Here is a 26,284-nt window from a genome sequence, read left to right as displayed (position 1 = left end):
ATTTTTACATCGTCGTGATTGCTTGAAATCAGTCAATTGACCAATTTCAATCAGCCAATTGATGGATCTATTTAAATTTTTCGCAACATCACGCTGCTGAAGTGGCAACTGATATATTTGAAAACTTGTCGATTGACAAATCTGAAAAGAGTCAAACGATATATTTGATTATTTCTACATCTCCGTTATTGTCTGACTCAATTCCGGTGCCAGGTTTTTTATTGCAACGTGGCACTAGGCATTAGGCATTAGGCATTTTCTATTTTTAAATTTAAATGAAACGAAGTGTGTGTGATATACCTTCGAAATTTCTTATTCGTTTGAAAGACTTACGTCTACCATGGCTTCTCTGAATGAAGGGCATCCGAAACAATCAATTTTCTATGACACTGGATCAATGGAGTGGATTATGTTGGCATTATGAACTGCTTAATCGCGTACACCTGCCACTTGAAAAAACTGCATGAAAAAAGTCTAACGGGATCAAATCGCACGATTCAAATAACCAGTTCACATCATCCCGTCAATTTTCTATATCCCTGCTATGATTTCCACTCCCGATTCAGATGGAACTTTGAAATATCTCTTTTTATCAGAATCGATCTCTCCTGTCAACGAGAGGAAATGCTGGAACCCCGAAACTTTGATGTTATGTGGTTCAAAATAATATTACAGAAGAACACCAAATTCATATGCTGCGTTTATCGCATTATTCTCTTAACCTGCAAACACCTTTGATTTTCTGCATATCAATCATCCCAGTACCGAAATTTCCATATTCGGTGACTACAATGTCCACAATATTGAATGGCTCAAATTTTCAGATATCAACGACGAACAAGGTCGCGAAGCTTAGGCTTTTGCAATCAGCAGCGGACTTACTCAGATTGTAAATGAGCCAACCAGGATTCCTGACCGTGATGGAGAATATGCTAGTCTTCTGGATCTATACCTAACAACCAATCCAGAAATTTACACAGTCACTGTAAGATCTAGGACTGGATCTTAGATCATAGATAACTACATGTGTTCGCTGAATGGGCTCTGAAGCAGTTGGCAACTGACCCTAATTTTCATCGAAAAATCATCTTCAGTGATGAGGCCCATTTCTGGATGATTGGGTACTGGAACAAACAAAATTGTCGAATTTATGACGATACGATTTCATATGAGATCCAAGTGCGTCTAATGTAGCCCAAAAAAGTCACTGTTTGGTGTGGATTCTAGGCTGGCGGCGTCATCGGTCCATATTTCTTTGAGAACGAGGTTGGCCAGGCCATCACTGTCAACGGCGGGCACTATAGCTCGATGATCACCAACTACGTTTGTCCTGAATTGGTTGATCTGGACAACAACAAGTGTTTTTTAAGGACATGACATAAGCACTACAGAAACGTTCTTAAGGCGCTCTCGGAGCGGTGCCTGTGCGAAAGTAGCGATTTACATTAGATTTGCATCGCTGGAGGTTAAATTCATTTGGAAAAACGTTCTCAGGAAGTTTATTCTACATAAACGCAGTTCTTGATATAGAAGAGTTCTTAATTGTTCAGCTAGTAGATTCGCTGTTTCTATGGATGTTGTTGCAATTGAAATATCCGCTTATATCAATGGTGGAATTGTAGATTTTGTAAAGTTTTGTTTAACATCATTAGCAACCGACCAGAAGGATCATGACCCGTTGGGATTGGCACACAGTTTATCCCTAATTCTCTGATTGTGAAGTTCTTTGCTTTCATTTATCCTACGTTTGCAGCTATGGCGAACGTTAACAAACCTAGTTCGGTTTTTGGTACTGGGATTTTTGCGCCACTAAGGGTAGGCGAGATTTTTGGAGGCGACAGCTCGATCGCAATTTTTGTAGAACCAAGGTTTGCCGTTAGAAGGTCGTTTCATTCATCAAGGAATATATGCATCAATGGATGATAGAATAACTTCCGTGACTTCAGAAGCCCAAGTTGATGGATCTTTAGAGCTGAAACAAACATCTAGTCGAAGGAAATTTCAGAAATGGTCTTGAAGATCTTTCCATTCAGCTGATCTATAATGTCAAACTTTGCGCGGCTTAGATTGTTCACCAACATTAATCGGTAATTTATTCAAAACTAAAATGAGTTTGTGATCAGAAGAATTTCGTACACGGATGCAGGCCCAAATAACGATGCAAAATTAGCCAAGTTGTGATCTGCGAAAGGCCGAGAGTTCTTGTGAGTGACGCGAAATCAACTGTATCGGAGTCATTTTCACACTTACCAACAGTGACGACGTTTTTGACACTTCTTGCGTTTTGTCGACGTACAGGTGTTGGTCGACCGTTTACTGAACCAATGGACTCAAATTTATCCACCACGTTGCGAATAGTCCTCTCGATTATGGCGACCGTGAAATAGACGAAGCGCGAGGTACGTTGCCAGAACAGAACAGCCATTTTGATGGAACAATTGTATTATTTGCATATACATCAATGTTGTACCCGTCCATGGTAATTTAAAATGATTATTTCTTGTCAAATGTTACTAAATGGACATTTGGAACTAACGATTGAAGTGAACAAGGCCTGAGCCTTGTTCACTTCAATAACCTAAAGTACCAAACGTCTGCTTTTGCGCCAGACTAAACGTTGCTTCGGAGGTCGAAGGTTATATTCCGAAGTTCCAGCAACGATTTTTTGGTGAGTTAGTTGCTCACTCGTATCTATAATTCCAGAGGATGGTGGGAGCGATGGCGGGGTGGCACTATTGATTGGTCCGAACTGGTTGTTCTGATTGCTCCATGTTGTTGACATATATGCTACTGGTAGGATGTCGATCGGAGTTGTATTCTAGTCCACTTCTGGCCTTTTGAGTACTGTTTACCACATTCTGTTGACCCGTATACCGTCTATTTTATGCTGGATGTCAGAGGCTGTCAGAGACTCCTGTACTTGGCCGATGTGCAAGTCTTGTTCAGTCGATTAGTAGCCTCCTAAATGGTGTTAATGCTGTGACGATTGAATAGTTTATTGATGCGATCCATGACTTTGTTTATGTAAGAAAAATAGGCTGGCTTCTGGCGGTTATATCGTTGTCAAAGTTGAAGTATTTCTTCTTTAAATATGTATAGCACGTTTGATTTCTTGCACTGTGAAATCATTCACCTATAGTAGAGCTCAGTCAAAATGACAAAGTCCTTCTTCAAGACAATGTGGTTCACAAATCCTGGTGACACGACCAACAAGTACTTTCATGATAGCATCGATTTGCTCTGGAAGGTGGTTTGGGTTCTCGTTGAGATACTGATCAGTATGAGTAAGTTTGCGATAACCTGTGTGACCTAGTTTTTCTTCTGTTCTTCTGTTGACGAGTATATTAAAAAATTGCATTTTTCCTTTCATTTTTATTTTCCATGGTGAACTAGATGATGAGCGTTAATTAGCCGTTTCTGACAAACTATTTAACGGATCAACTTGAAAATTTCACAGTATGCATAAATCAATATGACCTACACGCTTAAAATATTTCAGACGAAGCGGCGTTGTCGCTTCTACTATAAAGTAGCGGCTTCTTTGATTTTTCAAATGGAACACCCCGTAAATAATATCATACTATGATTCATTATCACTTCGTCAACAAATTCATATACTATTTCCCTATACCTATCTATTACCGTTTAGAAGATATAAATTAATTTCGATATTTTTTTACCAAATATGAACTTTTATAATTGCTGATATTCTTGAACTCTCTTGCACTAAAACGATCAAATTTGAAATGGGGTGGAGTGATACTATGAGGATCTTCACTCCGAGTTATATTTTCATTTGCCTCATACAGGGTCTTCAAAAAATGCAGATACTTTGATCTCATGGAAAAATGAGTGGAACTCAATTTTTTCAAATGGAACACCCTATATATTTCAACATTTTTGAACTCTACATCCAATTTTAGATTAACTTTGTCCAGATAATACTTTTTCTATTTTGAACCGTTTTCGAGATAAACTGTTTCAAACGAAAACTGACGTGGTTTTCTTGCTCGTTGAATTCATCACTTGTTTTGGATATTCAACAGTTTTTTATACTAAGTAATATTTCTTTTTGATCCAGTTTTTTAACTGTCTCAGATCAGTCAATTCGAAATTGGTATGTACCTACCTTAGAAAAAGTTACAATTTGTATACATTGAGGTATTGGTCTCTAACGTACAACAGTACACACTTATATTTTTTAATAGTGTGCTTTGGAAAAATAAATAAACCAAATTTATTTAACGTCAGACTTTCGTTGGTGGTTTTGACTGATTGTGATAGCTACCAATTATAATAAACTAATGTCAAGATTAGGTTACAGTAATGAAGATTTCTTGAATTTATTAATAATTTATGGTGAGTGCAATAGAATTGCAAGTAGAACATGTCGATTATTTCATGAAAGATATCCACAACTTCTCTGCACGAGGCTGAAAGGGAGATAGGTATACCCTACGTGACAATTTGTCGAATTCTTAATAAGCATAAATGGCATCCCTATAAGTTCTACTGTGTCCAACATTTGAAAGAGACTGATTTACCTCGTAGAGTGGAATTCTTTGAATGGTTACTTGTCAAGACTCAAGAGGATGAACATTTCCTCGACAATATCATATGGACAGATGAGGCCAAGTTCACAAAAGTTGGAGTTTTCAATAGACACAACAGTCATTATTGGGCGCCAGAAAATCCTCATGTTGTCCGCCAAAGGGGTTTTCAAGAAAGATGGCAATTCAATGTATTTTGTCCCATAAAGAATGAGTCAATTTTTTATATCGAGTTTTATGATGATAATTTGAATGCATCAAAATATGAAGATTTACTGAGGAATGAAATTCAAATGATTTTAAATAATAGACCAGGAAGAGAACGTGTATGGTACCAAATGGATGGTGCTCCACTCCATAATTCTCATTCAGTCAGCGAAGCTTTAACCGAAATCTTCGAAGACAGATGGATTGGTAATAATGGACCTTTTCGTTGGCCTCCTAGAACACCAGATGGCAATCCATTAGATTATTTCGTGTGGGGTTTCATTAAAAATATGGTTCACTCTACTCCAATAACAACAATGGAATATATGAAATCGAGAGTTACAACTGCTTTCAATAGTTTGACTCCAGACTTGATCAGAAGCGCTTCACATGACAATCTTTTGAAGAGATTACATGTTTGTTTAAGTAGAGGTGGAAATGTGTTTGAACATATTCTGAAATACAGTGACAATTAAATTAACTCATTAATTTATGGGTTTATTATTTTCAGTTCGTGTTTCAGCGTTAATAAAACTATTGTTTGAAGAGAAGTTTCATTCGATGGTTGAGGAGTATTTTAATAATTATCTTTTTATTGTATTATCTGTGACTAATTGAGAAACATCAAACGAAATATGTTTTACAAAAATAAGTGATGAACAAGGAAACCATGTCAATTTCCGTTTGAAACAGTTTATCTCGCAAACGGTTTAAAATAGAAATAGTATTATCTGAACAAAGTTAATCTAAAATTGGATGTAGAGCTCAAAAATGTTGAAATATACAGGGTGTTCCATTTGAAAAAATGGAGTTTCACTCATTTTTCCATGAGATCAAAGTATCTGCATTTTTTGAAGACCCTGTATGGGGCAAATGAAAATATGACTCGAAGTGAAGATCCTCATAGTATCACTCCACTCCATTTCAAATTTGATCGTTTTAGTGCAAGAGACTTCAAGATTATCAGCATTTATAAAAGTTCATGTTTGGCAAAAAAAATATCGAAATTAATTTATATCTTCTAAACGGTAATAGATAGGTATAGGGAAATAGTATATGAATTTGTTGACGAAGTGATAATGAATCATAATATAATATTATATACGGGGTGTTCTATTTGAAAAATCAAAGAAGCCGCTACTTTATAGTAGAAGCGACAACGCCGCTTCATCTAAAATATTTTAGGCGTGTATAGTTTGCCAGAAACGGCTAATTAAAGCGCATCATGAAAAGCCCAGTATATGTCATTAACATAGCGAAATCCATAAATAGGTTTTGATGAAGTGATGCTTAGTGCTTTCTTCCACGCTATCTCAGGGCTGAGAGAATTACCCATAGCGACTTCGCACATTTTTTCATAGAAACAGTTATTTCAATGAAAATATGTAGATGTGGAAACATGGCCGAAGAGAGCTGAGAAATTTCGTTTGATCTGATCCAACGTCTCCCCCACCGCCTCCACCACCGTCCTTTGAAATTATAAATACGAGTCAACAAGTAGTTTGCCAGTCAGTCGTTGCTGAGAAATCGAGATATAATATTCGTCCTCGCAGTCAATGTACATATCACTGGTGATGTCTACCAAAGTAGAAGCCGAAACGCTTGATACTTTATTCGATCATGGCTTATCAGCCAGGATTTTGTTTTCTTTAATCGTGATCCGACCGTGAAAGTGTATATTCTTATATTAGGAACTAAGATTTTCACAAAGTTTCACATTCAACTGATAACTTCTAATTTTTCAATAGGCACTAAGTTTTCAGAATTAGTATCATGTGGTTATGCGGTTTCATGTTTTGTAACTGAATGTTCAACTAATCAAAAGCAGTACTGGAATCTCTGGCCAGATTACATCCAAAATAAGCTCTGCTCCCACAAACCTCAATATTTTTGTATATACTGGGAAATGAGAATGAAGTGTATCAAATTCAATTCAATGAATAAAAAAAAATCAAAATGAGATTCACCTTATAGTTAAATGATGGTAGAGAAATTTGTACGCGAATTAGATTTTTTTGTACTTTTTTTGATATCAAAGAAACGGTCTAGAGTTCTGTATTCTCAAAAATAGACGTTTCCCAATACTGCAATGAATAATGTGGTTTCATTGAAAAACAGCAATAAATAAATCACATTAATTTTTGTCAATACTTCGACATATTAGAGCTATTTCTACAGATTGTTTTATTTGAAATAACCATTATTCCACGAGAACACGTATTTTAATGCTATATGAGTTTTACGATGGCTCAATTTGAATTTCACTGTACCCACCAAATATGACAAACATTTTTTTTCGAAAACGAATCATAAAATATTTGAGAAGCAAAAATGCAAGAAGCTCACCTGAGGTATTAAAGTAAGTCCAACTGTGATTCCTGCAACGAAGTCGCCTACTGCGCATGCTCCGTCATATCTTGGTAACCAATCGAGAATGGGTACCCTCCTGTATAACATTTTTTTCGTGCATGCTTTCTTGATTTTTTCCTTGGTCGATGGGAACACATCTTTCAATACATTTCCAAATGATTTCGCAGAACCATTCAACACTGAAACCAAAAATATTTTTGTATACGCATTCTAGTAATTTTGGATTATATTCATGAAATAGATTAGTAAGACGACGCGACTTCGCATGTGTAGCAATCATATGAGCCTACACTTTTTTCTGTCGTAGGGTCACATCGGCTTGTCAAAGAATGTTCCAGTTTTCAACTTAAGGGAGTACTTTTAAATATCCAGTGGGTTTCCTAACAATGGTACGAAACTTCAAGAGGATGATTCGTTATGCCGTTTTGAGCAAGTTTTCATGAACATATGACTGGAGCTGCTTTGCTTCTGAGATACAGGGCGTTGCTACAGTTATTTGAAGTAATGAGGCTCTTAACTGTGCTGACATGCACTTTATTGGATTAGCAAATGGAAATGCGGAAGAAGCACGGAGAATATACCAGGACAGATATCTTAACAGAGAAATTCCATGTGCTAAAACATTTAGAACGCTACATGCAAGATTATGTGAAACTGGGAGTTTTAATAAAAATGCAGGTGGTGAAAGACCAGAAACTGTAACAATGCTGAACTAGAAGAAGCTATACTTGATGCGATAGAGGAAGATTTTTCAAAAAGTACTACGTACTGTAGCTGGAAGTCGGCACAGAAATCGCGTGGACAGGACATTTATGATATTTTATTAATACCCTTTTTCAAACTTCATCGCTCGGTATTTCAGAAACGAAGCAACTCATGGCATATGTCCATAGGAAGTTTTTTTCAAACGATCTAATGAATCCCCCTCTGAAGTTTCGTTCCGTAGTTAGGAAACACCCTGTATATAGAGGATTGAGGGTTCCGCCCAGATTATTGTGGAATGGTGAATGATGTTACGTGGTGTGGCAACTTTCTATTGGGAGTGTCTTAAAAGATGTAATAGTTGGAAGTTTTGCCCAATAGAAAGATTCACTACAATCCAGAATATTCGAGAACATTCTGAAATATTACACTACATTCTAGTTCACCCTGCAACATATTGTGGAATGCTCAGGAATAGTCTGGAACGTTCACTAAAATCCTGAACATCTCAAATAACTGTGGAACTATGGTTTGGTAGATTTCTATCTCTCATCTGTGAAGAAGGTTCCCGTTTCAACCTAAAGAGTTTGATTTTGAAGTTTTGAATATATGAGTGCTGTAAATTCTGGAGAGGGCATTCCAAAAAATCTCGAAACATTCTGGAATTTTCAGGAATAGTCTGAAACATTCGGGAATATTCTAGAACATTACAGATCAAGAGGGCAATATGTTGTGATACCTCACTATCCACCATCAAAGTTCACCCTATTTGAAGGGCGTGTTTTTGAACCATGGAAGTTTTAGAATAGCTTGTGGAATGTTCGAGAATAGTCTGGAACGTTCAGTAATATCTCTAATGCGTGGACCAATGGAAGCCTTTCTTGTATGGGTGGAGCTTTTCATTGCTGGGAGTAAACGAAGCACGATCTATCGGCCTTTTACAATTTAAAATCCATCTTTTTATTCCGAGTACCATACGATCTCTCATTAATTCTCTGAGCGAAGCCGGTAACCCGGCTAGTAACTATTGAAAATTACTTTCCATTATATTTATTCCATCAAAACTATATTCACAACTATCGGTTTCAATATTGAAATAGTCTACCTGAAGAAAACTCAAAATTAAAATCCGACCTGAACTTTCAAAATGATTCATGTAAAAATACGCTGTTCTCATCGCCACGCTTGTTATTTTCAATTTTACGATAACTCCTAAGATACTAGTTTGAATAGTATGTTGTGATATGCACTTTTCGCAATACACAAGACTTCATACTCTTCTCGACACGCGTTTCGTCAACCAAGTTGTTGTCTTCCGGAGCTGAAGAAAACTTATCTCAACATTGCTAAAGTTGGGAAAATGGTAACTGAAAATCGTCGATTGCCTGATAGAAATTTCTACGTCTCACTAATCAGTTCGTATAATTTTGATTGATTTTTTAGGGATGAAACGCGTTACCGCTCCAATAGTGCCAAAATACCTTGGTTTTCTGTAAAAACTCAATCGCCTAACGATCGCTGAAGACATGTTAGATCGAGCCAGATTCGTCCCCATGGTCATGAATGGCATTGTAACTGGTGGTGAGACAGAAATTTGCGAATTTCATATGCAATCCAGTCAACAAACTTCGGAATTGCATCTTCCAACTGGGCGAAACCGAAAAAAGATCGTCTAAGTCGATTCCAAAAAATGCCTTTGAAAATGTTTTGATGACTGGGTTGTTCTTTGCCTTGCTGACTTGAAGGTTGTCGTTTGTTGGAAGCGACAGGTGGTCGCCTCCCACGGAAAAACAGATTTCAGCAGATTGATAAATTTATTACCAATTGTTTAACAATTGAAGTTTTCAACGGGAAAAATTATTTCAAATCATCACGTCAAATACTGTAAAAATCAATTGTAAGGAACTGAGTAATAGCTCATTTTAGGTCTCTTGTAGCTGAATTTCAAATCGAATAAGTATTGGTTCGTTGAATAATTCTGAAGGTTACAAAGAACTCTTCTTACTTTATCACTTTTACGAACGAATATTTATATACAATGTCACATTCAATAATTGTAAACATCCTCCATTCATTATTGCTACCAGACTACTTATCGAGCCGAAGAAGCTGTTTCTTAATCGAAATCCAACTTCACGATATAACTAAGGGTGGCATTCAAGGGCTAGCTAATGCCTGTTGAGGCTATCATCAGCGAGGGATGCTGGGTCAAAAGAAAACTTTCAATTTTATAAGGAATAGTATCTAATATTATCGAGGATGACTTCACAGACTCTAGCAGCAAATATTGAGCATATAACAGATTGACCAATTAAGTGGGTAACCAAAGTATACTTGAGGTTTACATCTAGTAAAATAAATAAATATCCAGATTCGTCATTTTCTTTAATATTAATAATAATTTTCTTTAACAGTAATAATCTACGGTGTTGGACCCAAGATGTTTTGAATAAATGATTGCAGAAAGCCATTATGACTAGCAGATATAATCACCAAACAGAAACAATACAGATCTCACTTGATTTGGTTGGTATTCTATCCAGGGTACCGGTTATGACCTTCGGTGGTGTACAAGTTCACACTGACTAAGGTGGGCAGAAATATGGATCTCGAATTAGGTTAGTTGGGTGGGTGAACATGTAGATTGGGAAAGTTCGACGAAAGCTTATAGACGTACGAGATATGGTGTCGTTGAAGTACGGGAACGCTTTAGGTGGTAGGTGGCCTTGGATACTTGCAGCAACAGGCAGATAGATTAGAGAAATGGGCCAACCTGTGGAAGATCAGTATAAACCCTGACAAGAGTCAGGCAATACTGTTCACCCCGAGGATGGTACACCCGGAAGAAAACGTCATCTTCAACGGACAAGAGATTTCGTGAACCAACGAAGCTAGATACTTGGGGGTTGACCTAGACAAAAGATTAACGTTCAGGTCTCACGTATGGCAGAGAATAGGAATGGCGAGATCTGCCCGACAAAACCTATTACCAATAATAGGTCGAAGAAGCAACAGGGGACTGAAAGTGAAGCTACTGATGATAAAGACCGTTATACTTTCGATAATCCTGTATGCTGCACTGCTTGGGGCAGTGCGCAGCGACATACAGAAAACAGATCCAGTCGTTTATGAACGCGTGCGTAAGGACCGCCGTAAACGCTCCAAGATATGTACCGAATAGGTACATATTCCGGGATCTAGACCAGAACATACACTACGTAGACGCATACATGAGGAAACACACAGAGGACACGTTTGATAGAATCCGAGCGCACGACAATCCAGCGCTTAGCGACCTACATAACGCACTAAATAGGAATGACCCCAGATTCCGAGAGAGGGACAAACACAGGAGGCCAACGGAGCAGAACCAAAAACCACCCCCGAGATTCGCCGTCAGGCGGCTCCGGTAAGTATAAAAATTTCGTAACCAGACGTCAAATTGATCCCATTTTCAGATTCACTGAGAACCAACACACGTGCTCGCGACTAAAGACACTGGTTAGTTTCTGGTTAGTTTTTGGGGACCCCATGCAATAATACAGTTAGGAAGTCATGATAAAACAATTCAACAGATCAGAAAGTAAAAGCACCTAGAGGTTAACTTTCGTCCAAAGAAGGTCAGATGTCAATCTTGCTGAAGTGCCCATCAGTAAGTTGAGGACCGCTCCGGAGGAGTGGGGTTGGATGGACGAGATGGGATGTTCTGCACACATTCCTTCAATATGTCATTTGTCTAATGACAATTACGAAGAATAGATGATAAGCGTATGATACGTTGTAAGGTTAGTTCAGATAACTCAGTATTATGAATGATTTGACGTTCTGACGGATCCACTATTCTTGATTTACAATTTGAAGTTCTGGCTTAATGCGCCTGAATGGAAGCGAAATCCAATAACATAGAGAGAGAAAATTTAAAGTTCGAGCACTGCAACATAATTTCTATTAGTAAATCCATTATTATTATTTCTTCATTCATATCTCTCTATCGTGATACCTTATATTGATAATTATCTTTACAATATATAAAATAGTATTTTTGGGAAAGAAAGTTTTTGGTTTTCTACTACTCCATCTCCATCAAAAAAGGATGAGGGAATCTTTCAAAGAAAGAAAGAGAGTAATCAATTTGAAAATAAGTAACTCAAGTAACTTTCAGACACAAACTGACACTTCCATGTAAGTGCAATTTGTTACCATTCATTTAAAGTAGAACTCACGTGAATGATATCTGATTTTTATTCCACAACGAATGTTCGAAATACAAACTGAGTAGAGAAAAGTATCTTCTGTGTAACTCAGTGTTCATATAAAAGTATTTGTTTCGAAAGAACTTTTTTCTTTCATGTAATTCAATGTTTATATGAAAGTAGCTGTTTCAGGAGGACTTTCTTTCAGTTTGTGTCTGAAAGTTACTTGAGTTACTTATTTTCAAATTGATTACTCTCTTTCTTTCTTTGAAAGATTCCCTCAGCCTTTTTTGATGGAAATGGAGTAGTAGAAAACCAAAAACTTTCTTTTCCAAAAATTAATCACTACTAAAAATATAACTCTTTCAATTCATAAAATAGTAGTATTGAATGACTAGAGATGCATTGCATAATAAATATTTTTCAAAAAAGTCAATTGAATCGATCAATTTCAAGTATGAAAACCGGTTTTGAATTAATGATTCTACGGTCACCTTAGTTAGTGGCACAGATATAAAAAATATGTAATCAATCAGAAAAAATAGAAATTATATGAGAATTAAAATTTTGAAAAACGCAGTATACCTACTAATTTGAAGTTACCTGGACTAGGAATGTACGCGGTCTGTTCAAAAAGTATGGTGAATTTTCATCTTTATTTTTTTATTCATTGATCAATTTTTATTTTGTCCCTTCGAAGTAGTCCCCCTCAGATGTAATAGACGTGTACCAGCGTTTTTTTCAATCCGCGAAGCAATTCTGATATGCACTTTTTGGTATGTTCTTTAGGTCTCTGAGAGATTGGGTTTTTAATCTCCTTAATGTCGCAAAACGTCGGCCTTCCATGGGTCGCTTCAATCTTGGGAACAGGAAACAGTTGTATGGGGCCAAATCTGGTGAATACGGTGGCTGATGTATGATTACGATGTTGTTTTTGGCCAAAAAAACACGAACAAGCGATGATGAGGGAGCAAAAGCCATGAATTGTTTTTCACAATACCTAACGTTTTCTTCGCATTGCTTCTCGCAAGCGGCATACAACTTCAAGATTATACTCGTTATTGACCCAACGACCATGTGGCGAGAAATCCTGATGCACTACTCTACGGTAATCAAAGAAAACAATGAGCAAAACCTTGACATTTGATCGAACTTGGCGCGCTTTTTCGGCCTTGGCTGTCCTGGGCTATTCCATTGGGACGATTGGACTTCGGTTTCGATGTCATAACCATATACCCATGATTCGTCACCAGTTATGATACTTTTTTGTCAAAATTCGGTAATTTTGGAACGAACTTCGCAGCCACTCGCTTCATATTCAAAATTTACTGAAAAATTGCATAGCATGAGCCAATCGATATCCCGACAACCTCAGCATCTTCTCTTATAGTGATTCGACGCATACCAGAGCATACACATTATTAACATCAATTATTAATAATATCCATAATTGTTTTCGTTTCATGACTGACTGAGACTGAATGAATCAAAACTACTAATAGGTCAATTGGTTGCGATTCCCCTCCTCTATTTTTTGATATAATGGTTTTCCGGTTCAGTGTACTGCAGATCCCTTCCTCGCTCTTTTGACGGTTTTCTAACATTTAAGGTCTCCATTCTGTCGAGCTGAATGAACCAGTGGTTAATAAGTATGAAGTTATGGGATATCGAAAGTCATTGATGTCAAATAGACTACAAGGCATTTGAATCTAGATAGTACTTATGGTTTCATATTTACATCTCGAAAAAAATTGAAACACACTGTAAGAGACATTTTAGAAATGAATGGAAACGTTTTTTCTTGTCATAATATTAGAATTCATTACTACTCATCTGTTTTAAATATAACCTGTTGTCGAATGAAAACTCTCAATGGTCGTAACCTATGCATGCTAAAGACTGACGAGGTCTAACCTTTCAACATGCGATTTTATGCACGGAATTATGTTCCTAAGAACGACAATCGGGTTGCTACTAGAGACATCACCAGTTCATGTAAACATGAATGTGATCAAAGGTCTGTTGAACAATTATATCGATTATTTGTCACTTGATATATGAAAAATGTGTACAATTTTTGTGCATGATTTCGAGCAAGGAAAACTTTTGATCAGTATATCGAATATTTCATGTCCGAATTTCATGAATACTGATCAGAAGCCACAATAATTTATATATTGTGAAAAATACATCGATTTTGAACATACATACCAAATTTCATCCGGAAATTCCGAATTTGAATTTTTTTGTAATTTTCATATTCAAGTCTGATTTTTAATTAATGGTTTCGAATAAAAAGTTACACGAATCACGAAGTAGTCAAAATCGAATAAATGAATGAACCAAAATTGAAAATTAATATTTTATCAAATGTACGAGGTCCGGCTATTAAATAAGAGACTGCGCGCCTAGAGGGCGCCCTAGAGGGGTGGGAAAAAAACGAGTAGTGCGTTGGGTATCTGAAAATCTTCTCTATTCACGTACCAAAATACGTTTTCGTTACCATAACAGTATTTGTGCAGTAGCGGTTTGAAATGAACGTGTTTTTTTCTTGTGCCCAAAATCATGTGTGACGAAAGACAGAAGCAACGTATCAATCTCAAATTTCTGGTTGAATTGCAAAAACTCCGACTGAGTGCTATAAATTGTTGCAAGAGGCCTATGGGGACAATTCTCTATCTTGTGCGAGTGTTTTTGAGTGGTGTAAGCGCTTCAGTGAGGACCGAGAGAGCACTGAAGATGACCAGCGCACATGTCGCCCTGTCACTGTTTCAAATCCAAAATCAAAATTGTGAATGAATAGCCGTATGATTGCCGAGGCTGTAAACACCGATAGAGATATGGTTAGAAAAATTCTACACGAGGACTTACATGACAAAAGTCTGTGCGAATTTGGTGTAAAAAAATCCTGAATACTGACCAATAGCTCTTGCGTCAACAGGTCTGCTCAGATTTCTTTGAAAGGTTGAAAGTAGATCCCGGACTGATGAAAAACATTATTACTTGCGACAAAACGTAGATTTTTCAATACGATGTTGAAAAGAAGCGGCAATTGATGCATTGAAAGACGCTTGAATTCCGCAGAATCAAAAAAGCAATGATGTCCAAATCAAAATTCAAAGCAATGTTAATCGTTTTTTTCGACATTGAAGGTATTGTGATGACTGACTGAGTTCCAGAGGGTCAGACTGTCATCCAGGCTTACTATTTATCAGTCAGCACTACGAGAACGAGTTTGTGAGAAACGGTCCGAGTTGTAAAAGAACAACTCTTGAATTTTGAACCAGGATGACGCACCTGCCCATGACGCGCTATCTGTGAAGCGGTATTTGGCCGATAAACGCACTTCAGTGCTCCAACACACGCCGTACTCACGATATTTGGCAGTGTGCAAGTTTTTTTTGTTTCCAAAGATAAAATCTGCTTCGAAAGGGAACCAACTTGAGTCGATGGAAGCGGTAAAGCAAAAAACGGCAGAGCTTCTAAAGGCCCTCATCAAAGAAGACTTCAGCACTGCTTCGATTAATGGAAAAAACGTATGGAAAGTTGAATATTTTTTATAACAAAAACCCTCTTTCGTAACTAGTCTCGTTATTCAATGGCCGGACCTCGTAAGTTAATCCTTTACTAGCCTGTCTCAAATTCTGAGGAATATTTTAATTTCTTGTTGTTCATGATTGGTTGCGAATTTGCCTGATTTTGGATAGAAAATTGTCATTCTAAATCTTTCAAAGCAGTCTCATATTTTGTGTTCAACAGTTTTCAATTTGGGCTAGAGTGTCGTGAAAGCAAATGAACTATTTTTACCCCAAATGTCAGTTTGAAAGTGAATGCGTCAAAAATATTAACAAAATACCCATTGAACGTCTTTATTTACGAGAAAAATTGTAACAATAAGACATCCACAACTAAATTGTATTCGGCAGCCTCCGTGAATAAACTTTTTACTCATACCGGAAGTGTATTAAAAATCGTCCAGCTTTTGACAATCCACATCGAAATCAAAGGTACCTACCATGATGATGATAATATCTTAGCTTCAATTCGTGCCAATCCCCAAATCAGTTTCCGAGAGAGGTTTGAGCAATTGAATTTGAGTAGAAAAAAAATTTAAAATATTAGATTACTGTCATTGGGCCCAAGGAAAGTTTTTATATGATAAAAAAATTTTGTTCACTAATGAGATTATCAAAAATTCCCACCGGGTTATGAATTGTAAGGACCAATAATGTCAGAAAAATAATGTATGGTGAGGTATTTCAGGCGACAGAATAATTGTACCGTTTTTCTTCAGTAATACCATTAACACTGAATGATAATTGATTCTTTTGGATAATGAATAATGAGAATCCATTGAAAATCTACCCTTCAATATGTGACATGACATTTACTTTCAGCTAGACGGATCTTCCGTTCATTATTCTTGGATGATTTCAACATGAGTAAACGTTTACCTTGGATTGGTAGGAGCTGAAGAACTGTTAAGAATAGGATTCACATGTCTAGGCCACGAAATTGACAAGAGAGAGAATACGGCAAGACTTTCGTGAAATAAGTATTCCAGAATTTAGGAGAGTTCATTCTGATTTTATATTGTTCAGGATGCTTTAGCCTTTAGGAAACTAATTTCTGATTCAAATATTCACTTACTGTAAGATACGCTGTTTGGTACCGAGTGACAATAAAATACCTTCAAGAAATCAAAACGGCTGTCTTCAACTCTCACTGCATCAGCACTAGGAAGGATGTCTACTGTCACGAAGATGGAAAAACGATAAACGCCTCCATCAAGCATTATTTTCATCTGAGTGGAATATCCCTACTGTTATTCGGAGCAGTCAAATGAATGAAGTGGAAAATTAGCGTCGGATGTGATTGTAAGAGTAGGAGGAAGGTAACAATTCATTCCAGAGGCGTAGTTGGCAAAACAGAATACGGACACATTTGTCATCTTCTCAGTTCAGGAAAAGAGAAACAGGATGTCCTTGAATGTCATGTGAATGTTTGAGAGATTGATTGTATGGATTATTTTGATTTTTTTCACGGACTAAACACAAGCTCTACAGGAAAATCCATAAGGCGCTCTAAGAGCGGTGCCTGTGCGAAAGTAGCGATTCACATTGGATTTCAATCGCTGGAGATTAAATCCATTTGGAAAAACGTTCTCAGGAAGTTCATTTCACTTGAGCGCAGTTCTCCGAATGGAAAAGTTCTTAAACAGTGGAGCTCGAGGTGTACTGAGTTGAACCTCAGAACGATGAGAAGCCACAGTCCGTCGAGTATTTCTGATATGTACCACTTTTAGTGGAATCAAATGTGCCAAGTCACTTGAACATCTCCCGTGAAAGTATCTATAGAGTGAGACAAATCTCCACCTTTCTTCGATGTTTCAGACCATCAAGGTTGGCACAAAACTTTCTGTTACAAATATCATGAAAGAGTATTGAAGAATCTCTCCGAATGTGTTCACGACGTCACTTGCAACTTGTCTGAAAAGAGATGTTCAAATATTCTTATCTCTTGATCGATTTCAATATTTTATATCGTTTATCACGTATTTGGTTCCATAGCCTGGATGTTGAGAAACTTGCATCATTAAGAGACTGGTTTTCAGAAGATTTTTTGATATAGATGGAAAACTATGTGGAAGCTGTTGGGACAAATTTACCATTTCCATTTTATAATATTTTGAAGGTTACAGTGAATTGGTTGAATTTTCGTGGACCCCCGCTTATAAATTGTGCACTCTCATTTTTTGGTCACATCAACGTAAACCCCCATCCAGTTCGTCGTGGACCCCTGGGGTCCATTTGGACCACTTTGGGAATCACTGTTCGACAGTAAAGTTTTGGTGAGTTTTTATTTTCGCTTATATTTCTCCATTCACGAAGGGCGTAAGTTGAAATAAAAATAAATGTTCCATATGTTGCAATATGGGATATGTCTTTTGCAACAATTACCCAAACTAGTGGATAATTTGTATAACAAAAAGTTAGAATTCAAATTGAATAAAAGATTTCGGGTTGCTGGTGATGAAACTAAGACGAATATTCCGGACTTTGTACACCTCTCTAAAAATTATTTGGACTCACCTACAAGCGAACTCATATATATGCACATATTTCAGGACAATATAGTCATTATAGTGTCTTACATTCTACCTGTTTCAAGAAAATCTTTTGGCTATGGCATTTCGGCTATTTCTGATATCCAATTCATATTCATTCAATTTTTCTTCTCTTTACATAATTGCAAATCTGTTAATACCGTTTCAGACAATTGAGGTTTCAACCTCTAACAGTCACCAAGAAAGAGTGTACACTTTCACGGTCGTTGATAACAGTGTCAAAACTATTTCCCTGATTCGTCGGCCGCGATCTGCAGGTTTAATGCCTGAAGTTTCGCATACAACTGCGGTAGACAAAGCACTGTGTTATGTGCTGTGAGGACGTCGTGTGCTACCTCATTGCCTTTCAATCAATCAATCAATCAATATTTCCATTTTTCGACATGGCTTACGTGTATTGGAATTGTCAATTGACAGGTAAATTAATACATTGAAATAAAATAAAAATTTACATCAAAAAAGAAAAATAGAAAGGTTAAAATAAACTTACACTGAAATTTACATCACACGTAGTCAATCACAAATTATGAATTTGTGATTATAACTAATGACTTCGTATCTTTCTTCTTGAAGAGAGGTACAACTTTTCCTATTCTGATGCTTTGTGGAAACGCTCCACTTTTGAAAAACATATTAACTAAAGTTGTCAAAGGCTCTGGGATCATTTTCAGTACTCTCAACAACACAAATCTCGGAACAGCAGATTTTTTGTTTTTCAATCGAGAATTCAACAGAGTGAACAATTCATACATCCATGTATAGAGTTTCAAATTGATTACTTCCTTCCTTTCTTTGGAAGATTCTCTCATCCCCTTTTTTTGTATCAGATGGAGTAGTAAAAAGCCAAAAACTTTCTTTCCCAAAAAATTAATCATTCCTAAAAATATAACCCCTTCAATTCATGAATTTTTATAAAATCACATATACTATAAAAACATTTTTCCATTGAAAAGTTCTTTGAATGAAGATAATTTATTTATATACTTCAATTCTTTTAAGAGATTGTTGAATATTTTGAAGCCAAAATGATCAGGAACACATGCATTTATTTTTCTTTTTTCAAACCTTACATGAAATTGTGGCATTTTTCTTGTTCCATAACTATGAATATTCGAATTGGGAATGAAAGTGTTCTTATTTTCAAAAACATGGACACACGTTTCGAAAATGAAGAGACATGAAGTGTCAAAACACGAAATGTTTTGAAAATAGGTCTACACGATTCTCTGTTAGAAACTCTCGCGATATACCCCAACATTCGTTTTTGTGCAATGAAAATATCTTTTGCCCCATAGGCAAATGCCATATCTCAGTCTCAATTCGATTTGGGCATAATAAACATTCACCATTTGTTTCACTTTTAGAACAGATCGTATATTAATAAAGAGATATTTTGAAGAATTTAGTTTGAAAGATAATTGTTGGCAATGGAATTTCCAAGAGAGAGATGTTCATCCAGAAAGACTCCCAAAAACCTAACCTCTGCATGTGTATTCTGCATTGTAATTTCACCAATTTTGACTCCAAAATCATCAATATTTCTTTGGCGACAGTGACATCTCAATACCTGAGTTTTTTGAATGTTGAAAAATAGGTTCCAACTATTTAAAAAAGATGAAACTGCATGAATAAAAAAAATCTGTTTTTCCGCTAACCAGCTGTCGCACCCCTACGAACGACAACCCTCAGAAGTCGAAACTTGTGCGAGCTAATGATTAACGAGGTCTTACCTTTTAATGTGTGATTCCTAACACTGGTTGGACGGTAGCAAGTGAAGATCGATCGTTCAGACTAGGGCTTGAACCACCAACCAACACGGCAGTCAATTCGAGTCAGTGAACAAAGCACACACGCCGAACCGCTTGGCTACCGACCAATACATTCCAATACATTTCGTTCGTAGGTATTCATTATGTGTAGAGGACAGAAACAATGAAAAGTCGTCTGCACACGCAGTATAATCGGCAGTACTAATTATCGCATCAAGATATTTCACATACAAAATGAATAGAATTGAACCCAAGATCGATCCCTGTGGAACGCCCATTTCGATTTCCCTACTATCCGAGCGTATGGTTTCAATTTGGCTATAATGTTGAAACTGGAACGTTACTATTTGATTTCTCTTTTGCCATAACTCACCAATATCTTCATAAATTTCTGATGGTTCACACAATCGAAGGCTTTACACAAGTCGCAGAATATTGCAACAGGGCATTCATCCGCATCAATAAAAAAAATCTGTTTAAAATCTGTTTTTCCGTTAATCAGCTGTCGCACCCCTACGAACGACAACCCTCAGAAGTCAAAACTTGTGCAAGCTAAGGATTAACGAGGTCTTACCTTTCAACGTGTGATAAACTGTGCAATTCGTTTACGGAACGAATACATTGCCGTGCATGTAGACATATTACGTCGAAAACCGTGTCGATTATTACTAATGACTTCGTATCTTTCTTCTTGAAGAGAGGTACAACTTTTCCTGTTTTGATGCTTTGTGGAAACACTCCACTTTTGAAAAACATATTAACTAAAGTTGTCAAAGGCTCTGGGATCATTTTCAGTACTCTCAACAACACAAATCTCGGAACTTCATCCAACCCAGCAGATTTTTTGTTTTTCAATCGAGAATTCAACAGAGTGAACAATTCTTCATCTAATCATAGAAAGAGTTCAGAAACATACTGTAACAATTGAAGTCATTTTTAGGTAGAGAAAATTCATCAATAAATATACTTTCTGTCAGTTGTCTGGGCGCATCTACGAAAAAGTTAAATTTCGCAGCAACTTTATCTGGATCCTTTTCTAAATTTCCATTCAAGTTCAACTCAATATTTTTTCTTTCTCTTCGTTTATTAGTCAACTCGGCCACTACTTCCCAAGAGGCCTTCATATCATTTTCAGCATTCAAAATACGATCTTGATAATGACATTTACGCTTTTGATTAATCAGAGAGATGTGTTTCTTTTTTTACTTTTTGTGAGCAGTGCCCAAATTTGGGTAACATTTTTGCATTGTATAAAGATCTTTCAGGGCTAGACTAGAACGAATGACCTCGTTATTGACCCATTTTTTACCAATAATGCGCTGGGTAAAAGTTTGTATAGGAAAAGCCTCATCGAAATGATACATTATTGTATTATAAAAAAATTCGAAGGCTTCCTCAAAAGTTCGAGCAGAATCAGTTTTGGACCAGTCTTCAGTATCAAGTATATTTTTGGATTTAAAATGTATGTTTTTATCATTCCCTTTGTATATAGATTTTTTATTTATTTTATGTGATGTCTAATAATATTTTTAGTTAAATCAAGTTTGTTAGTAGAAAGAAGATGTTGATTACAGTTGTCAAATAAATAGAATTTAAATACATCAGTAAGACTTTATTTGATAATAAAATTATATCCATCCCATATTTAAAATAGTGGCGACCGTGACAGGACTAAATTATTGATGATGAATATTATGCAGAAAGAAAGAGAGCAGCTGCGAAGACATTTTCGCAATACTAGCAGCGACCTAGATGTAGCCTTGAGTACGAAGCAAACTAGTAAGGCACAAATACTATCACTCTTGAGACAATTGGAAGACAAGAGTGATCGAATATTCACTATTGATGAGAACTTCAAGGAGCAGTTATTTTCCGGAAAGTTCAACGATGCCGAAGTTCAACAAGAGTTCGACGATATGGAGTTTTATAGAGCTGAAGTAATCAAATATAAATCTGAATGCGAACTCCGGTTGCCAGATAACCAAATGCGAGCAGATTGTGGAACCAGTTCACAAATTTCTTACGGTGAAAAAATCAATCGAAAATTCAGATTGCCAAAGTTAGAACTGACCAAATTCGACGGAAATGTGAAAAGCTGGATCGGGTTCTGGGGACAGTTTAAAAAGATAGACCAGGATGAAGACATCGATTTAGAAGACAAGTTTCAGTATTTGGTGCAGGCAATGGAACAAGGATCACCAGCACGGGAACTTGTGGAAAGTTTTCCTCCATCCGGCGCAAACTACAAAAAAGCACTTGACCAGTTGAAAGTACGGTTCGCTAGAGACGAATTTCTGATTGAGGCGTTGGAGTCATTAGGTCTGACAACTGAAAAGTATGCTGCAATGCTTTTCCCATTGGTTGAATCCGCACTTCCGAGTGAGTTACTCAAGATTTGGGAAAGACATCGTAGTTCGAAGGTGAAAATACATACTAAAAATGAAAAAGATACTTTTGCTTCTGATAAGTATCTCACAATGTTGTTAGATTTCTTGAGAACCGAGGTGGAATCAGAAGAAAGAATAAATTTGGCAAAAACAAGTTTTGGAATTGAAAAGGAGCAGCCGAAAGATAATAGTAAGGGAAAACGTTTACTGCAAGGTGAGCCTGAACTCTATTCTGCTGCAGCATTGTATATACAGTTAATACAAAAGATTCCTTCAAAGGTAAGAAACCTAACTGTATATTTTGTGATAATAGTACCCATGCAAGTCAAGATTGTTTTGCTGCACAAAAACTTTCTTTGGAAGAGAGAAAAGCAAAAGTTGTGGAAAAGAAAGGTTGCTTTTCTTGTTTGAGAACCAATCATATCAGCAAAAATTGCAAAGCGTTTGTAAGATGTTTAATGTGCGCACGGAAACATTTTCCAATAATGTGTTGTGATTTAGATTCGAAAAAGGTTCAACCAGATGAAAATTCCAAACAAAAATTGGAAAATGTTTTGACAAGTAATTTTTCAACTGACACACTCTTACAAACTGTCATTGTCAAAGTGACAAATAATCATAAACATAAACTTGTCAGGGCTTTGCTGGATTCCGGTTCTCAAAGATCATATGTTTCATCGAAATGTGCAAAAGATTTGAATTTTAAGCCATCAGGAAAGGAAAATATTATACAAGGTGTTTTTGGTGGTTTTCAATCATCTCCTAATCTCCATAATATATACGATATCGCAATAAGTAACAATAAAAATGAGTTCTCTTGCAAATTATCAGTATTGGAACAGAAAAAGATTTGTAATTATATACCTAGATTGCGAGATTTAGCTGTTATAGACTATTTGAAGAATAAAAACATTATTTTAAGTGATATTGGTATAAATAATCCTCCACAAGAAATTGAATTGTTGCTAGGGGCAGATATTTTTGGAAATTTAATAACAGGGCATATTGAAACTTTGAATAATGGACTTGTTGCCATAGAAACGTATCTTGGATGGACTATAATGGGACAACAAGTCCATAACACAAGTAACAATCTTATTTTTTCCGGTTTCACTGATTTTTCTATTGCTGACTTGTGGGAATTAGATGTTTTGGGTATAAAAGAGCCCGCAAATACCACACCAAAAGAAATGATTGATTTTAAAACGGAAAAGTATTTTAAAGAAACGGTTTTGCAGACAGATGATGGTAGATATCAAGTAAATCTTCCTTTGAAAGAAGGTCATCCAAAACTTTCTAACAATAAAGAAATAGCTGAAGCAAGATTATTGTCTTCAACAAAAAAGTTAATCAGTTTAGGAAAATTTGAAGATTATAGTAAGGTTTTTTCAGAATGGGAATCATTAGGTATTATAGAAGAAGTTAGGGGAGATTCAATTAATATGCCAAGTCACTATTTACCTCATCGTGCCGTTATTAAAGAAAATAGTATTACTACTAAAATTAGGCCAGTATTCGACGCATCAACAAAGGATAATAACGGAAATTCACTGAATACATGTTTAGAAAAAGGTCCTAATCTGTTAGAATTAATTCCTTCATTGTTGATAAAATTCAGATTAGGACTAATAGGACTTACATCTGATATAGATAAAGCATTTTTGCAAATTGGTGTTAATCCCAACGAAAGGGACAATTTGAGGTTTCTTTGGTTGGTAGATGAATCAAAAACCGAAAAGAAAATCTTTAGGCACTGTCGAGTGGTTTTTGGTTTGCGACCTAGCCCCTTCTTGTTAGGTGCAACTATCAGTCATCATTTAGATAGGGCACCAATTCATTTGAAAAACACTGCTGATAAATTGAAAACATCGTTTTACGTTGACAACTGTGTCACCAGTGTCAATAATATTGAAGAATTGAACACTTTTATCAGTCAATCAGAAGAGTTAATGTCGATTGGAAAATTCAACCTCACACAATGGGTATATAATTCATCGGATAATTTTGCTGGCGATTTTTCCAATGAAAGAAACGTGTCTGTTTTAGGTATTTCATGGGATTCCAAAAGAGATATTCTACATTGTCATTTATCCAGTCTCATTAATTTGAATATTACACCTAAAACGAAACGAGGTTTATTGTCAATAGCTCAAAAGATCTTTGATCCCATTGGTTTCACATGTCCAGTAACGTTGATTCCGAAACTGTTATTACAGTTAACATGGACACTAAAAATTGGTTGGGATGAAGAATTACCTAGTGACATAATCGATAAATTTGAAGAGTGGATGAAACAATTACACTTCCTTAATGTATGTAAAATCCCTAGATCGCTAAATAATTTAAATCATTTCATTCAGGAAAATGTTTCTATTCATGTATTTTGCGATGCCAGCAAAGCGGCATATGCATCTTGTGTATTTTTAAGAACAGAAACAGATAAGGAATCCGTTCTACAACTCATTCAGGCTAAATCTAGAATAGCACCAAAAAACACCACAATACCAAGACTTGAGTTATTAAGTACAGTCATTGGAGTAACATTATGTCAATCCATTAAGAGAGTGGAAGAGATGAAACACTTGAAAACATTTTATTGGAGTGATTCCATGGTAGCCCTAACATGGATAAAAACCAAAGGGTCCTGGAATACATTTGTAGGGAAAGCAACTTTAACTTATGAAGAATTGATGACGACTTTATGCGATTGTGAAGCCATAATTAATGCAAGGCCTTTAACTTATATTTCGGAAGAAGATAATTTAAAACCGCTCAGCCCTTCTATGTTTATTTCGGATGTATCTACCAGTGAAACTCCAGATTTCGATATCATAGACAGACATCATTTAGTGAAACGACATAGATACCTGCAAAAGATAAGAGATGGACTCCGAAGCCGATTCAGAAAGGAGTATCTAGCGGAACTCATACATACTGGTAAAAGGAAAATAGGTAGTTTAAAAATTGGAGATGTTGTTCTTGTCAGCAGCGACAATGTAAAGCGAATAAACTGGCCTATAGGAAAAGTATTGGAAATTTATCCTGGAAAAGATGACGTACCCAGGGTAGCGAAAATAAAAGTGAACAGTGGGGAACTTATTCGACCGTTTCAGCGTTTACATCCTTTAGAAGTGACGACGGAAGAGGACAGTAACCATTTTCTTCAAATTGAAAAGAAAATGAATGCAGTCAAAGGTGAAACTGATGAGGACTACATAACAGAAGAGCAAGGCATCAAAGAGGAAACTAAAGAGATGGTCACAGGAAGGGGGCGAAAAGTCAGAGCTCCGCATCATTATGGTTTCGAGTGAAATTTATAATGTAATTTTGAAATTTCTCTTTTGTTTTTTATTTTAATTTCAAAATGGGGGAGAATGTTGGATTTAAAATGTATGTTTTTAGCATTCCCTCTGTATATAGATTTTTTATTTATTTTATATGATGTCTGATAATATTTTTAGTTAAATCAAGTTTGTTAGTAGAAAGAAGATGTTGATTACAGTTGTCAAATAAATAGAATTTAAATACGTCAGTAAGACTTTATTTGATAATAAAATTATATCCATCCCATATTTAAAAGTATCAAGTATATTTTCAAATTGTATGATGTTATCCTTTCGGAAGCTTCTTCTCAAACATGTTGTTTGTTTCGGTTTCAATTGTTATCGATATGGATCAATTCCCAAAAAAATTGATCTGTGATCTGATATGTCATTATCAAATACCCTACATGTTCCTTCATTTTCAAAATTTATATAAATTTGGTCGATTATCGTGCATGATGTGTTCGTGACTCGTGTTGGCCATCTTCTATCTGTAGAGTAGGGAGGGTGAGTATAGACTCACAGCACTTAAGCCACATGTGACCCATTGTACATCCTCCCGAAGAGTTGTCCTCTTAGGTCATCGTCCATCCTGCCCTTTCCAGGAAGGTGAACAGGTCACTAAGAGACATCTCCTTTATATTGGCAGGTGTAAG

General features: G+C 36.3%; 2 protein-coding genes across 5 annotated transcripts in view; one reads left to right on the top strand and one right to left on the bottom strand.

Moving 5' to 3' along the window:
• The window catches only part of LOC111506746 (sodium-independent sulfate anion transporter), a 212,693-nt gene that overhangs the window by 108,648 nt on the left and 77,761 nt on the right, over nt 1-26,284 (bottom strand). For 2 of the 4 annotated variants that reach the window (XM_074184494.1, XM_074184505.1), the window contains exons 1-2: nt 16,673-16,832; nt 7,104-7,306 (exon numbers count right to left, since the gene is read on the bottom strand). In XM_074184494.1, the coding sequence (XP_074040595.1) occupies nt 7,104-7,306; nt 16,673-16,826 (357 nt within the window). In that variant the 5' untranslated portion in view covers nt 16,827-16,832. Of the gene's footprint in view, nt 1-7,103; nt 7,307-16,672; nt 16,833-26,284 lie in introns of those variants that run through there. The other 2 variants (XM_074184501.1, XM_074184506.1) reach the window with 1 other exon arrangement.
• Nucleotides 21,483-23,226, top strand: LOC141486443 (uncharacterized). Its single transcript, XM_074184416.1, has 2 exons — nt 21,483-22,338; nt 22,406-23,226. Exons 1-2 carry the CDS (start codon nt 21,601-21,603, stop codon nt 22,412-22,414), a joined length of 747 nt encoding a protein of 248 aa, XP_074040517.1. The 5' UTR covers nt 21,483-21,600; the 3' UTR covers nt 22,415-23,226.

This window comes from Leptinotarsa decemlineata, unplaced genomic scaffold (genome assembly GCF_025532065.1).
Source record: "Leptinotarsa decemlineata unplaced genomic scaffold, Ldec_3_MD MMD2_P_RNA_scaffold_2, whole genome shotgun sequence".
Classification (NCBI taxonomy): domain Eukaryota; kingdom Metazoa; phylum Arthropoda; class Insecta; order Coleoptera; family Chrysomelidae; genus Leptinotarsa; species Leptinotarsa decemlineata.
The sequence above is the reverse complement of the archived record's forward strand: the minus strand, read 5'-3'. Positions and strand labels throughout refer to the sequence as shown.